This window comes from Ylistrum balloti, unplaced genomic scaffold, assembly GCF_031769215.1.
Source record: "Ylistrum balloti isolate Yb309-2 unplaced genomic scaffold, AGI_CSIRO_Ybal_v1 Utg369608, whole genome shotgun sequence".
In the NCBI taxonomy this organism is placed as follows: Eukaryota; Metazoa; Mollusca; class Bivalvia; order Pectinida; family Pectinidae; genus Ylistrum; species Ylistrum balloti.
The window spans coordinates 146028-163795 of record NW_026781885.1 but is presented as its reverse complement, the minus strand read 5'-3'; the positions used below and the strand labels follow the sequence as shown (position 1 = coordinate 163795).

General features: G+C 36.8%; 1 protein-coding gene across 1 annotated transcript; it reads left to right on the top strand.

The window, feature by feature from the left end:
• The first annotated feature begins 5414 nt into the window (after positions 1-5414).
• LOC132546802 (uncharacterized) lies at positions 5415-15477 on the top strand. The gene is made up of 9 exons (XM_060210521.1): positions 5415-5553; positions 7541-9175; positions 10089-10277; positions 11451-11630; positions 12391-12555; positions 12856-13205; positions 13612-13705; positions 14942-15024; positions 15415-15477. The coding sequence occupies exons 1-9, from the start codon at positions 5415-5417 to the stop codon at positions 15475-15477; spliced, it is 2898 nt and encodes a 965-aa protein (XP_060066504.1).
• The last annotated feature ends 2291 nt before the right edge of the window (positions 15478-17768 follow it).

Sequence of the window (17768 nt, the reverse complement as noted above, 5' to 3'; positions counted from 1 at the left end):
GAACACAAACCGTCATGGGTAAGGAACACAAACCGTCATGGGTAGGGAACACAAACCGTCATGGGTAAGGAACACAAACCGTCATGGTAGGGAACACAAACCGTCATGGGTAAGGAACACAAACCGTCACGGGTAGGATCACAAACAGTCACGGGTAGGAACACAAACAGTCACGGGTAGGAACACAAACCGTCATGGGTAGGAACACAAACCGTCATGGGTAGGGAACACAAACCGTCACGGGTAGGGAACACAAACCGTCACGGGTAGGGAACACAAACCGTCACGGGTAGGGAACACAAACCGTCACGGGTAGGGAACACAAACAGTCACGGGTAGGAACACAAACCGTCACGGGTAGGATCACAAACAGTCACGGGTAGGAACACAAACCGTCACGGGTAGGATCACAAACAGTCACGGGTAGGAACACAAACCGTCACGGGTAGGATCACAAACCGTCACGGGTAGGAACACAAACCGTCATGGGTAAGGAACACAAACCGTCATGGGTAAGGAACACAAACCGTCATGGGTAAGGAACACAAACCGTCATGGGTAAGGAACACAAACCGTCACGGGTAGGGAACACAAACCGTCACGGGTAGGGAACACAAACCGTCACGGGTAGGGAACACAAACCGTCACGGGTAGGGAACACAAACAGTCACGGGTAGGAACACAAACCGTCACGGGTAGGATCACAAACAGTCACGGGTAGGAACACAAACCGTCACGGGTAGGATCACAAACCGTCACGGGTAGGAACACAAACAGTCACGGGTAGGAACACAAACAGTCACGGGTAGGATCACAAACAGTCACGGGTAGGATCACAAACAGTCACGGGTAGGAACACAAACCGTCACGGGTGGGAACACAAACAGTCACGGGTAGGAACACAAACAGTCACGGGTAGGAACACAAACAGTCACGGGTGGGAACACAAACAGTCACGGGTATGGAGGTGGATAGTGATTAACTTGACTGTGATTAAATTCACTGTCTTGTATTAATTTTAATGAAGCAAGTTTGTGACGTAACGAGACATCGACTACCAAGAAAAGAGATAAGGGAAAAGAAACACGCACTTTATTTCGAATGCTCAACCACAGGATCGGGAACCTATCTATATAACGGGCTGTGCGTCCGCTACCACGGCCTTTCAGGGGACGAAGGAATCGACATCTTCAAACTACTCAATATCAACACGAAGTACTCACGGTTTCACTCCACGAGGGGAATGCAGGTCAGCCTGTCACGTCGCGAGACAACATTTAGCAACAGGAAGAATCATGGAGACGGAAAACTAACTAACTAACTAACTAACTAACTAACTGCCTGGCTGCCTGCTTGCCTGTCTGCCTGACTAACCTAACTGACTGATTGGCTGACTAACTGCCTGACTGACCTAACTAACTGATTGACTGACTACCTACCTAAACAAGCTTTTTGTGACCATCACTTATTCTGAAATTTTTTATACTGGTTCAAGTTGTTAAACTGTGATAATCATATTTTGAAAGCAAAATATCAGTTTCTATAAAAATAAAAGGAAAACCCAACACATAATTGCCAGGTATTTGTGAAGCACGACTGATCTGAACTTAAATTATGCTTTTTATGGTAAAGGCAGACTCCTCCCGATATCGTCTTACTACCAGTAAATCATGCAATGCATACACGATCAGGTCAAACATAATGTGTTTCATTTTTTCAATACTTATAGTAAATGTGACTAGTGTCGGCTAAGGCAGATGTTTTAACAATACAGTTTTACTAAACAAAATCTCTTCCAAAACAACACAGAAATCTCGACACTTCGTGCATCTGCTCGTAATCGTGCAATAGAAACCGGTAGGTATAGAAATATTGACCGGAATAACAGATTGTGTAGCAACTGTTGTGTGTGTTACAGGTTTAGGCAACAAACGTGTTCGACTGCTAGCCGGGAAAAAAAAACGTGAAAAGAAAAAGTGTGTCAGACACATGTAAGTTGTGCATGCCTCTCCGTCATTTACACTGGTCAATAATGAGTTGTACGGATAATTAGTAAAGTTTCAAACTTAAATTGATAAAATTGAGCAACACACGAACATTATACACATACACTTTATTTTTTCCGCTAGTATATATTTGCATGCAGGCTGTACAATTGAGTTACATTGAAATGTACTGTGTACACTGATCGGGGGTTCTCGGAAACATCTCATTGTATAAAACTTTTTAATGTAATAAAACGGAAATAAAACAAGGTAATATCTTAAATACTTTGACAAAACTCTGTTTTTATGGTTAGTTCACGATGACTGACTTCCAGGAGTTTTGTAAAGATTGAAAATATATTTCATTGTAACAAAACTTAAATAAACGAATAAAAAGGGGAAACAGTTTAATAACACAAATGTACGCATTTTCCAATACTTCTGTTTTAAACACCCTACACTTTCCATTTGAATGTTATCTAAGTGAGTTGCAACCCTGTATAAAAGGAGCATCTTTTAATGGAAAATTTAATTTAAGTATTTAATGTCATTTTTAATTAAACTCCATCATATGATGTTCGGAGTTAAATGCCTCGAAGTCAGCCGGGGAAAATGAAACTTGGCAGAAACAAAAAAAAAAAAAAAAAATAAACAGTAGACTTAAAAGGGAAATTTACAATAATTATTGGTACAGAAATTTGCAAATGTAGACCTTGAGAAAATATACCCAGGTTGCAGTGGTGTTTTCGGAAACATATATAATTCTTAGGTTTAGGCTTATCATTCTCATCAAAGAAGATTAAATTAATAGATATAGATGAACCAGTTTATTCATGAAAATTTAGATATAGAAATATGCTAGCAAAACGGACATTAGATATCCAGAATATAGAGGATGGAGTTGGTAGAACTACAGGATTCACTGGTAGCTTCAGCTTTGTTTATTTTACAGTGAAAATGCGTATATTACAATAAACTCGTGTAATAAAAGAATATGATGTCATTATTGAATCCATAAACAAGCTTAAATATCAGCAAAGTGTTTTCCACAAAAATTACACGAACTGCATTAGCTGACCATTCAATTCTCACCTCTACAACTCTTCACAGTAAATTACCAATACCTACTCTGATGAACAGTCCTGCAAGTCGTAAAGTTCAATTCATTACTTTTTTCCAGTTCATTGAATATTTTGACGAAAATAAAACTGATAAAAATGATGAAATGCACTTAAAAGGCAGAAACAAAACATAAGTATTTGTCATGTTTGACCTCTAAACATATCAGTATGACCTTGAGTATGTATCATTACAATGATTAATGTAGTTTTAAACCAATAAAACGCAGTGAAACAGATGTATAACCAGTAATTAATGTAATAAAGAAAAAAGCATTTCGAGGTAAAGTGTACGATCCCTGATTAGGACCAGGTATACATGTGGTGTGTAATGGTAAAACCAGGTACGCTGTCACAGGTAATGCACAGGTCGTATCGTCCAGTCGGCAACTTCATGGATACCAACACATTATGCTAATTAGGGTTAACGTCCTATCCAGTACGGACAGTAAGGTGCACACACTTAGGAACATCTGCATTCTGTGGCAGGACATCGTGAGAGAAGGAACACTAGGAGAGAGGTCACTAACACAGGACATATAATACAGAGGTAGGTATTATCATTTAAAGCAGATCTCTGATTAATACTAACAGTGATAATTATCTCTAATGTCAGTACTTTATCTACCTATTTCATACTGTGTCGTTTATATAAACATATCGGTTGTTTAAAAGCCTGTTTTAATGGGAATTCTATAAGCAGAAATTTTGTACAGACAATCTATTCTTACTAAACTGGTATTAAAGTAGATTTCTTATCATGATAACCATAAAGTTCTACAAGTAAATGTTTCACAGCTAATTGTGTAGTTTTGTTTTCTACACATAAAATCCCTACAATTAGCTGGGTACTTCAAAAGTCTTTCACGATTCTACAATAAGACGCATTTCCTGGTTTGCTGCTTAAAATCATAATTTCATGTATTTTTTTAACCTTCGTTGTCATAAAACAAGATTTATAGCTATTTATCTATAATGCTACAACTCGACAAGGAAAATGATAAAAGACTATAAATTACACTATGAACATATTACTTGTATATTACTACTTAACTTTTAATAAGCTTTGATAAAAGAGAACAAATTTGTGTTATCTGTGATCGTACGATCTTCATAGAGAGTTACACGAAACAGACGTGGATAAAACATATAAAGTAGTAATATGAAGTAAGATCTGTTATAATCCACCAGGTGAATTCCGCCTTGTTTTATTTCCCCTGTATATCACAGGTGTAATATACTCTGGGACTTTTTTCATTGGATGGCCGGTAAGAAATCGATTTTGATGTATTTAAATGACGTTACGTCATTAATTGAAAGTGGCACTACAAAATGACTGCTTCCGTTTCATTTTGTCCCCCACATTTCTCCTTAAAACATCTCAAAATATAACTTTTTTTAGAGTTACATAATAAAAATGATCTCAACTTTTGCCAATACCCACGAAAATAAAAACTTCTACGATTCGTTTCATCAAATCTTTTAAAAAAATTGATTTAAATTCCTAAAAATATATGTCCAGACTCTGGAAATGATACGTCTTGTTTAAGAAAAGAGTAATACATATATTTTCAATTTGCGATCCTTGGCGACTACAATTAAAACTGAGGAAATGAAAACGAACTTAAGACATTTTTTTATAAGATAATTCGGATCAAGGTTACATTTTGACATCGTAAAGTGAAACGGAGGCAGCCATTTTGATGTGACTCGTTCAATTCATGACGTAACGTCATTCTCCATATTATGACATCACAATCAATTTATGACTGGCCCATCCAGTAAAAAAAAACACTCCTGCGTATATCAAAACAGTGAGATAGACAAAAAATTACATGGGCGAATTAACTCGATAACAGACGGATGATATATAATGTTAGGTAGTTAATCTTGACGCGCCGAGATCTTAGATCTTTTGTAACATAGTAACCTCATTCGGGCGGAAATCAATGATTTGTTTTCAAAGTAACCGTAACCTATAATGTCAATAAATATTGCTTTACTTCACATTAAATCTAGTCATCAGTCGCCTCCCAGGTTTTAAAATCTAGGCCCTTAGCATCACTGGCGAGTCCTAGAGAGATGGAACAGCTGTATGATGCAACATAATTCATAATTTGTATTTATAATTCTGTATCTTATTCTAGATTTTTATAGTAAGGTGATATTCATAACGGTGTTCTTTGTACAACGATAAAGAAAGTAATAGTAAAACTACAGTGTTCAGATGAAGGCATGCCGATAGGAAAGTAACTCTGTGCTGTTTTACCCTGTATCTTTTGTTTAGACCTACAGGTTCACACGACATACGATGAAGATGTACCCAACAGTTGTTTTACTAACTCTTGCCGTCCTTTGCCGTCCGTCAATGTCTGATCATGACAGTGGAGAAATAGAGTTTGGAGACAGTGATGTCAGCTTCTTCAACCCTTACGAACACTACAGCCAAGGTAAGTCAGGTCAAATGATATCTATATTAAAACAGGTTACAAAGTCGTATAATTTGACTTTCAGATATATCGATGACGCATTGTCTTCAAATAGCAAGAAATTTACTGACTCGTCCATCGTATATATTCACCAGATTAAAAATCAAAGACACGGCGGATTTCTACATCAGCTGCTTATCTCGATCTTTTCCTACGACGAAACGGAAGTTTCATGGCTGTCATAGTGATCTCAAAGAGAAATATTCTATCTCTTTTGTGTGATATGAAGCTGGACGTGTTTGAATCTCGTTAGTTTTCTTGTTGGTTCCATTGTTGTATACCTTGTTTTCATTTGATAATGTGACATTACTTACTTGGGTTTAAGGTTTACATGGCGGATGTCGTCGATGAAAATAACACGCTTACTCTTCCGGAACACATGGTCTTATTCTCCTTGTACTTTTTCTGGAGTCTCCGTGTAAATCTTTCTTTTGTTCATATTTTGCCCTAGGTTTATGGAATTTGATCTTGGATTATGGCTATGTTGCCATTTTGGTATTTTCTTGATTTTTTAATTATTTATATTCAAATCTACAGCAAAAGTAAGTCAGACCTCGTTTTATCTATATTCAACCATACAGTCCAAAAATACAGCCAAATTAGGCCAGACTTCATTTTATTTGTATCAAACGATACAATACTACTGAAAGAATAAGACCAGGTGTTCTGGAAGAGTAAGCGTCTTCTGATTCATCGACGTCAGCCGCTGTTCAAATCTTGGTAAATCCAAGTAAGTAATGTCACGTTTTCAAAACGAGAAAAGGGTTAACAACCATCGAACAACCTGGCACATTCACAAACACCAAACACTTCTAACTTCAAATCGAACAAGGAAGTAGAATATTTCCCAATGATGTCATGATGACAACCGTAAATCTCCCCCGTAATATCAATCAGTCCCCATCGTTTCTTCTCTGTGTTGTGAATACCGAATCAAATGCGACATGTAAACACCATAAGTCCGGGGTGCAGGTTAACAATAGGTAAATTGATTCATCATCACGCGTATCACACAGCTTGTTAGAGAGCTGTTCCTATTGGTTTCAATGTTGGAAAAGATAGAGGTAAGCAACTGATGTAGAAGAGTTTGACATGTCCACAATTCCCAGTTCTAGGGCATGGTAAAACACGAACATGTTATCTTTTCTTTGCGTAATAAGGCTTTTTATTGGATACCATCGACCCAGTTTACAACTGAGAACATTTGTTAGGTTTGGACATTAGCCAGAAGTCCTATTATACGTTTACTCGTTTGATGTGCTCATTTTCAATAATTTACATATTTTAACAAGTTTTGTATTCGGCCTGAATATCATGCATTTTTGGGTCTCAACCATTTGTAAGAGTGTAAGAAGGAACAACAAGACGATTTATCGGTTTCACACAATTTCTGTTTAATTAAGCATTTCGTGATGTCAGAAACACTGCATTATTTGTCCATTTCTATGTTGTTTAAGTAATAATGGTCATTGTTTGCGAGAGTTTACATTGTTTCAGAGTACGGTTAGTATGAACATTTATTATCAACACAAATTAAAAAAATAACATATAAATTAAATTTCTACTTCCTTTGTTATATCTAAGTCAGGAACAATGTCAAAACATTAAATAAACTGTTGACTTCCCTGAAAACTGCAGTTTTTATAATCATGCTGGCACATCAGATGCTATTCAGAAAAAAAACTTTCACCTGAGTTGAGTCACTTATTTTGTTTTTGTTTTTTCCAAGAATTATTTTCTTCTTTTTCAAATGTACCAATTGTAGATTCAAGCAAGTAATTACATTGTACATGTAAAAAGGAGTGTATTTCGCCCGAACATTTAGATCACACAGGTAATGTATCTATAAGCTGTGTATATTCCTAACAAAACACATAATGATCGTATTATGCTCATGGATTTACATGCAATGGTCAGTTTTATACATGTCATGACCTTGCATTTACAGGTAAATTGACCGGTAGTCAGACTGGTGGTAGGACCATTAGCCCGAATACTGGTCAGTTCGTGGGTCAGTCTGATGATAAGGAAGATTTTCAATACGTCTACGTCAGTCCATCCGGTGGTCAAATGGTTGGTCAGAACACTGGTCAATTTAATAGTCGTACTTTAATTAGCTCAGGTGAACAGATACAAAATAAACCGGCCGATTCAGATGACCAATACATCACTATACATCAGGCAAATGGCCAAACCGGATGGCAAAGTCCAAGTCAGGTGGCAGAGAAAACTGTTTATACACCATCAGGTTTATTCACTAACCAGAACACTGGTCAGTTTGTTCCTCAACCCGGTGGTCAATTTAAAAGTCACTCTGCTGGCCAAATCAGCGTCCAGACTGTCCAACCATTTACTCATTCCAGCAACATGGCTATAGAGGTAGAAGATGACCATTACTTACCGTCTAGTCACAAGAGTAATCAACATATCAGTACAAATATTGGTCAGCCATCTGGTGTAAAAACTGACCATTCCCAAAGTATAACAGGCGGTATTCTTTTAAATGGTCAATCTGCTAATGATCAATATGTACAGGTTGGCCAAAACATAGGTGTTTCGAACAGCAAAGCTGTTATTCAAAATGACATGCCATACACTATTAAGTCAAGTGGTCCGAACAACGATAAAAATGATGACAAATATTTACCTGTTGGTCTGGCTGGGGGTCAAACAGGTACTTCCCAAGGTCATTCTGGTCAGTCCAAAGACAACAATTACCAGAACACTGGTAAATATGCGACAACAGATCAGTCAGATGACCAAGGTGGTGTTAATAGTCTGTTCGTCAATCAAAATATTATACCATATACAATTCAATCAAGTGGTCAGTTAGACGATAAAAAATATCATAGCGATGACAAATACTTACCTATTGGTCAAACGGCCGGTCAAATTGGTAGTTTCAATAGTCAATTTGCGACACAAAATATGGTACCATCTACAATTCAATCAAGCGGTCATTTAAACGATAAAAATGATGACACTTATGAAAAAGGTCGGCAGTCAGGTGGTCTTTTTAATGGTCAGAATGTTGTGTCATATACATTCCAGTCAAGTGATCAGTCCAACGACGGCATTGCAGGTAATCAATTAAGTGCCTTAAACAGTTTCTCTCCAAACCAGTATTCAGTGCCACATACCATTCAGACAAGTGGTCAATCAAGCGAGAGAGAGGATGACCAGTTTGAATATACTGGTCAGCCGTTTACTCAAACGTCAGCTATACATAGCGACCAGGACGATGACCGTTACCTACAGTTTCGTCAGATGAATGGTCAAAGGAGTAATCAATTCACTGGTCAGTCATTTGTTCAGGGAGATGGGGGTTTACTCGGTCAGCAGATTCATGCTACCGCACATCTTAGTGGAAGTAGTGTGAAAGCAGGTGTCCCGACTGTTGACCAAACCCAAGAATACTTTGCTAGCCAACCTATTGCTGGACCGGCTGTACAGACAGACGGTCAGTTTGTATCTGGAGCCGATGGCAAATACCATATGAAACCAAGTAGACTATCTATCGGCCAGTACCCTGGCCAACCTGACCGGCCGGAGTTTCTGACCCAAGAACCAGTGGAGAAAGACGGTACTACTGTAGTACATAGCTCTGTATTATAACCATAGTGTTAGATCCTAGCCATTTGACGAGAAATCATAGCGTACTGGTTAAGGGTCGTTCGTCTATATTAGTGAGATACCTATCTTAGGACGATTCATTTACAATAATCTATATAATTATAGCTACTGAAATTCATTGATGAACCCTTCTCAAATGCATGCGTCTGCAGTACACCATCAGCGGCTGTTTATTTCCTCTCCGTCCCAATGTGTTTGAATCTTTCTCCCATGTTCGTCCTCCTGTTCGTACTTGTGTTCATTTCCACGTCGCCGAAGTTCAATGTTGTAAATTTGTTTTTCGCTGTTTGTGTTGTTTCTGTTAATCTAGTAGAAATGATCTGTTTTTTTTCTCCATACTTTCTCTGTCTAGTTCGACATGTCGCCGGGTCAGGTTTTCTTTGAAGTGATTAATGATTGTAATAGACTATTAATTTATGAATTTTTAGCTGTAGTAATCATTATCGCTCTTTATTGTCACCTATTTATCATTATTCATTATTTATAAATAGTAATCACATAAATATGCATGATAGCGCTGATATCGGAATGCCGTATGCATGTTGTATATATTCCTGTGTATGAATTATCTATTCCCACTTATCGACCAATGCCGGATTGACGTGTTTGATCAAAATTTACCGTCATTTCTATAAGAAATAAGTATAAATGCTGAAAGTTACATCCATTAAGAGGAAGGACTCAAATTAATTCGATTAACATCATCTGGAAATCAGAAAAATAGTTTTGTTATTTTATGCACATTACTTGACGGTCTTTAGAGGACTACGACAGGAAACTATCAACAACGATGATTTGTATGAATCAACGAAGAAAGATTTTCGGAAAGCTCCTAATCTTGTTTGGTTTTTTACGTTGAACAGTTGATGCTGGAGGAATGTGCAATAACTACAAGACGAAGGGTGGCTGGGCTTACCGACCAATTTATGGTTCGTGTAACCAGTACCTCCAGTGTAACAGCGACAACATGGCGTCCCTTCTGACATGCGCAGCCGGAACCTTCTATGATGGCACTTCCTGTCGACATTCAGCGGAGGTCTACTGTCCGTATGGTAACACAATATTTATCGTACACGTCCAAACACTATTAGAAATAGCTTGATTTCCTTACTTTTTGTATTTGTTTATTTGCCTGATGCTGTAAGGTCTGTAGATGAGTAACGTTATGTAGACATAAGGATCACTGTTGGGTCCTCAGTTTGGTGTACGATATCTACCTTTGTTTATTTGCCTGATGCTGTAAGGTCTGTAGATGTGTAACGTTATGTAGACATAAGGATCACTGTTGGGTCCTCAGTTTGGTGTACGATATCTACCTTTGTTTATTTGCCTGATGCTGTAAGGTCTGTAGATGTGTAACGTTATGTAGACATAAGGATCACTGTTGGGTCCTCAGTTTGGTGTACGATATCTACCTTTGTTTATTTTCCTGATGCTGTAAGGTCTGTAGATGTGTAACGTTATGTAGACATAAGGATCACTGTTGGGTCCTCAGTTTGGTGTACGATATCTACCTTTGTTTATTTGCCTGATGCTGTAAGGTCTGTAGATGTGTAACGTTATGTAGACATAAGGATCACTGTTGGGTCCTCAGTTTGGTGTACGATATCTACCTTTGTTTATTTGCCTGATGCTGTAAGGTCTGTAGATGTGTAACGTTATGTAGACATAAGGATCACTGTTGGGTCCTCAGTTTGGTGTACGATATCTACCTTTGTTTATTTGCCTGATGATGTAAGGTCTGTAGATGTGTAACGTTATGTAGGCATAAGGAACACTGTTGGGTCCTCAGTTTGGTGTACGATATCTACCTTTGTTTATTTGCCTGATGCTGTAAGGTCTGTAGATGTGTAACGTTATGTAGACATAAGGATCACTGTTGGGTCCTCAGTTTGGTGTACGATATCTACCTTTGTTTATTTGCCTGATGCTGTAAGGTCTGTAGATGTGTAACGTTATGAAGACATAAGGATCACTGTTGGGTCCTCAGTTTGGTGTACGATATCTACCTGCTCTTTAATAATATTTTTTGTGATACAACACTAGCTAATAAGAACAGGTACTAAAGTTAATTAAGTCTGATATATGCAGTGCAATGCAGTATGGCCTTTAATTATCACGCAACTAAAAATAAGCAAATCATGTTCACGGGCTGCTATTTTTCCTTCCATACAATAATTTCACACTTACATAATATTTCAATAATTTGGCAATGTTATTTTCAGATCCTTGCCAGGCTCACGAGCCTGGGTTTAAATATACGGATGGTCAGAGTTGCTATGGTTACTACAAGTGTGTGAAAGGCAAGTCCCGGTACCATACCTGTCCGGACGGGTTCTATTTTAACTCAAACGAGCAAATCTGTATATCTGACGACACCTGTCAGAAAAACAACCTCATCCACCGTGAGTATTATGCACTAGGTTGTCATTTTTTTGTAAGTAGGCAGCGAAAAATTGAATAATTGAATTATCAGTTTATCTACCAATATGACCTATTACAAAAACAGTGATACTTTCAGATATTCTATTTAAGCATTATGTTAAAACATTTAAACAATAACGCGTGGTATAAAGACATATTTCGACCGTCGAAATGCTGATGAAAAATTGAAAGCTTTACTTCAATGAGAAATATCACTTATAATGCAATAACTTGATGTAGATAAATAGAGAATATAGCCATCTCAGTCTTTTCTAACCCTCGTCAAAAATAAACCTTGTATTGTACGATACTGACCATGTATTCTGTTTATCCTGCAACCATTTTCAACAATGTTTACATAAAACGAGTACAGCGCAATATTGTTTACCTTTGCTTGTACTGAAGCGGCGCCCTCACTTCGTGGCGTAAGAAAATTTCCATTCATAAAAAGCGCATTTACCCCTTTTGAAAATATCAATGCGCAATGAAATATATAGGCATTACTCATGTTTGTTAACGTTAGCATGACACAATAGGTCAAAGTTCAGGTCAACTTGAAAATAGTCCGGTGAAAATCGGAACAACTTCACATGAATCGTATTGACAGATAAAGCACTTTGTACTGACGGATAAAGGTACTGGTTTATCTGGCAGTAGTTATCGGCTGATACACGAAGCGGTTGCAGGATAAAGATTCATAGATTTTGTTACCATTAAACCGCTCTATATTTGGTAACTTAGCATGTTCTTACGGTACGACCTACCCCTTTCCTGGCCGTCCTGAGATGTTCTACCTTTACGACGGAAGGGAGATCTTCTACCCCATGAAATGCCCCCAGGGATTATGGTACCGGCCTGATATCTGTTCATGTGACTGGATTGTTCCAGGCATAAGTAATCACGAAGGTAAGGTTCTCTCTCGTGCCGAGTCTGCAGTTTTTTTTTCTTCGTACAAGTTTTTTCCCTTACATATTTTTTCTCGTTTTTTTCCGTGGTCGTTTATATCTATAATTCTAGTGTCTTCCTGATACGCAGATACAATATGTATATCGCCATTTTATGAAAAAATCAAGAAAGTGTTTTGATGTATTCAATAAAAACAAGTTGCCACAATAGGTGTAGTGACATAGTGAAGTCATCATTGTTTTTCACTGTGTCGTATATCACTGCCCAGGTGATTAACCTCGTTAATCAAACCTTTTTCAGGTTGCAAACCAATGTATCATTTTCAATACAACGGTAACTTCCTTGAGGCCTATAACAGGATCCAGCAGGTACCTAATACGGGTGTGGCCATCTACCGGAAGTCAGCACTCTTTAGCGAAGGTGGACAGATCATGATATGGGCAATGAATAATATGAACCTGGATAAGGAATTCGCTTTCTGTTTCGAGTTTATGGCGAAGGTGTACAATGGCGAGGTGGCGTTGCTGTCCAATGGATACAAGGATAATGATTTTACGTACAAAATCACCTACATACCCGCCCAGTCACTGGTCAAAGCCTATATAGAACTGGACGACGGCACAACGGCACATCTTGTTGTCAATGGTGTGGTACGTATCCATGCTTGTGGGTTCATTTTGATAATTTTAAAGGAATTTCACCAATATGATGAAGAGAGAAAAATGAAGCGATGTTAACCTTAACAACAGTGTTGTATTATTTCATTTTTGTGACAGCATCAGTTATTTGGCTTCATTGATAAACATGAATCAGCCGGATACAACAGGCGTTCTTTTTGGTGGTTCAATCTCGCATGGATGCCTCTCACAGAAAACGTGAAATGAACCATGTTGCTCTATTAATTTTTCGTCTATTATTTAATCATTTTTTCAAAAACTGTCACTCCGATATTAACCAGTTTCACATTACACAGAATATTGTTTTTAAATGCCTACCTAACCGTGTTTGTTTAATCTAACCTATGTGATGCATTATTATAATTTTTTATGTTTGTAGCTTCCTCTTAAACCACATTTCGTTCGTCTGGCAAAGTATGGCAGTAAGATAAAGCTACGTATTGACAATATCAGGCCAACCATGGTGAAAACACGTACGTATTACACAATTCATACACATGGTAGATCAATATCAGCTATATCAAAACTGCCGTGGTTAGACACGTACACAATTCATACACATGGTAGATCAATATCAGCTATATCAAAACGACATTGGTTAGACACGTACACAATTCATACACATGGTAGATCAATATCAGCTATATCAAAACGACCGTGGTTAGACACGTACACAATTCATACTCATGGTAGATCAATATCAGCTATATCAAAACGGCCGTGGTTAGACACGTACACAATTCATACACATGGTAGATCAATATCGTTATATCAAAACGGCCGTGGTTAGACACGTACACAATTAACATATACCCTACCTATAATAATCCTATGTAGACAGACAGGTAATTACTGCACCCATTAATCAGTAATTAATAAAATGATTACATGTGCTGCTCGCGATCTCGGTGACTGCGCCGTGTGTTGACCTTTGGCCTCAGGCTTATGACAGGTCACTTTGTTACCGGTTATTATTATTTGCTGTTTTGAGGCGATAAACACGTCCCGGTAATGAATTCCCTAGTCCAGTCATGATAGATGGTCATCAGGACCCTGCTTTCAGTAGATCCCACACATGTCTACCTATCGGCTGATGTTTGGTGATAAAAATTTGATGCGTTTAATTACAACAGTAGCTTTTAGGTCTATATCATATGTCAATTAGACTTGGGAAAATAGCGTGTGTGCTGATATCTCTTTATGTTTCTTCGCTGTGTTTGCGTAAGTTGGGAGGTGTGTCGCTATTGCCACCATACTTTATTTGAGTTACTTTATTTGAGTTACTTTATTTGAATTACTTTATTTGAGTTGCTTTATTAAGAAATAAAGCTACGAAAACTTCTCCAGCTAATGATAATTATGTATCCATGAAATAACATGATGAATTAAAAATTAAAATTGGAATGACTTAAAGCCTCCTGAGTTACTATAGATCTTTTTATCGATTTTATCATATAAACTGAAAAGTTTGTTTCTGGTCTCAAACTGTTGCCTTTTTCCCCCTTTTCCCCCTTTTTCCCGTTGTGCATGTTATCAATTATACTGGTGTTGCTATGGCTTGCAGACTAATATATTTTGTAATCAAGGCTTGATGCTGTTAATTATACTATTGTAATAAACACGTGCATGCTGTTTATTTCACTGATGTCGGACATATACAATTTTAATGGTACTTTTGTTATTAAGACTTGTTATCTATTACATCACAGCGGCCGAGGTGCAGACCTCTAATAGTCCCTTGGTAATAGGAGCAGCGCAAGGGTGTACAAATTTTGTCGGCCACTTTGATGAGGTAAGCTTTTACGACATTACATATACCACAGAATAACAGTTGTAACCCGTATCATTGATATCATGAAAAATTATATAAAACATTTTCTTGTATAACTTTTTGTTTTTATCGTATTTGATATCTCTATATTTGTATATAACACTGGTATATGTGTATATATGGTGTTAGTTATTACACACGAAACCTGCTTAACATGCTGATATACGAAACAACGCGTCATTGCGTTCAGCCAATGTAAAAACAGGTATGTTGTTATTTGTTGGAGATATGTGAATCAGTAATTAGATGTCTATTATCTCTGATTTGATTTATTTCCGATAGTCGATAGTTCAGAGGATATTCATACCATTCACGTGAAATTTTAAATTATTTACTTCATTTTCTTTACAGTTCAAATTCTTTAAGTGTGTGCCGAATGACTTCTTCAATGATTATGCTGAAAAAAAGAAATGAATATACACGAAGCATTGGACGGAAGTTATTTAAACAGTTTGTTCTCAAGAAACGTGTGCCCATCTCTACAAACGGTAACATTCCGGGACACAAACGGGAGATACGGTATCAAAACGTACGAGTCGGCTGCAACTGATAATATGCATCTTCAAATAGCATTTGCATTGTGTGGTTCTTTAGAAACGTTTTCATTGCATTATCGATGCTATTCATATAGTGCAAATGTCTACTAATTTATTCACAGAATATTGTTTTTATTATAGTCATAGGCATGTATTTGTGGCAAACTGATCGACTATAGCTGTTTTACCTTTATCGCCTCCTTCAAAATAACACCTGTGCTACATTATACAGGTGTCTATTTATATCAGCAGTTCTAGCAAATAGAATATCTATTTCAATGTTTTATATATGTCTTATTATCAGCAATTCTAATAATTGGAATAATTTTTCATGTCAGCATTTCTAATATTTTTTGATTCCAAACTTATCCTTTATACCATACTTTTGGATTAAGTACAATACCACTATGCTACCTACTGTTTTATTAAATGTGTTCTATTTCACGTATCGGACTTGTTTATTGCTAAAGACAGAATTATGTATATATATATATATGTATATCATATGTTAGGTTATATCGCATGAATGAGTATATCTATAACACATTTTGTTCGTGATTTATGTTGCGAGAGAGAGAGAGAAAGGGGGGATTTGTTTTAAACAATTAAAGTTGTTCGTGTTTTTAACAAGATGGAATTCATCTTATTTGTAAATAGTATATCAGTCTTATAAGTTTTGACTGATGTGTCGTTACTGCTATTTGGCGTTGTATGCATTGTGATGTCACTAAATCTATAGCGTGAGAATAGCATCTGTTTGGATTTTTATATCAGTTTTATGAAATATGGTTTTCACGAATGTTTGCAAAAGCATAAGGTTGTGTAATAAACAGAATCTAACATTTATGAAATATTTATGATTTTTGTCATTTTTTTACCGCACTAGAGGTTCGGTAATATGAAAAGTTCTAACACTCATTTTATAAAATTAGTATAAAAAAGTGAATTGGTCAAACCTGCTTATTTCTGGTTGACACTACTACCGATACGTTTGGAGTTTCGCGGCGGAGTAATCATAATCGTTGATTATGATGTTATGTGAATATAATGTTAAGCATTTTCTGTTTAACGAGATCAAGAGCGTAGGAATATGTACAATTAAAATAAGCACAAAACAAAAATTATCCAAAGAAACTGTTTAATTGACGTTGACACATACTAAACAATCATTTTTCGTCGATAATGATAACAATTAAGTTTAAGGACACCTAATATTCTTTTTCTTAATGCAACCGTACTTTGCTATAAAGATTGAAAGTTACTGTTATGATCATGACTACAGTGTAAACTTCTTTTCACATCAACTTTAGAGAAAAACTAACTATATTACATAAGTGTTTGTGCACAATAACTGTGTATCATCGACGTTTGAAATTGATATCTACTTTTATCCATACACCTATTATGAAACTAAACAACTTTGTTAGGGCAGTAACAATAATGCCATGAATGTTTTATATGTAAGAGTGACGGAGAAATAAAAAAGTTTAGCAAATAGGGTAGGTAGGATAAGACCTGAGGGGTACTGAATGTAGTAGGACGGATAACTAAAAGGTTAGTTAATAGACTAGATAAGGATACGACCAGAGGAGTACTGAATGGAGTAGGACGGATCCCTATAACTTTAGTATATAGATTAGGTAAATCTATGATCAGAGGAGTAATGAATGAAATAGGACGGAAAATTCTAAAGTTAATTAATAGAAAAGGTTAATAACACTAGAATGTCGTTCACACCGAGAAAATTACAAACAAAACACTATAAGAGTATTCTATAAAACATACACGTTAACAATGGTGTCAAAATAACGAACGTATTAATCGTGATTCCCACATCAAATACACTATAACAACATGTGATTCCCACATCAAATACACTATAACAACATTAAATTCCTAAGTATATCATCCGGCTACGTAATGAACAATGTACTAAACATAAGATCTCACGTTGTTGGTAAAAGTATCGACCATACCTCCCAGAAAGATGGACCTGTCAATGATATACCCTTTACACGGCACAGATAATGAGCAATCTAACAAAATAACGGCCCGTATCCTGTCAAAACGGTCCTAATCTGTATCGTGTCAATTCGGCCCAAATCTGTATCCTGTCAAAACGGTCCAAATCTGTATCCTGTCAATTCGGCCCTAATCTGTATCCTGTCA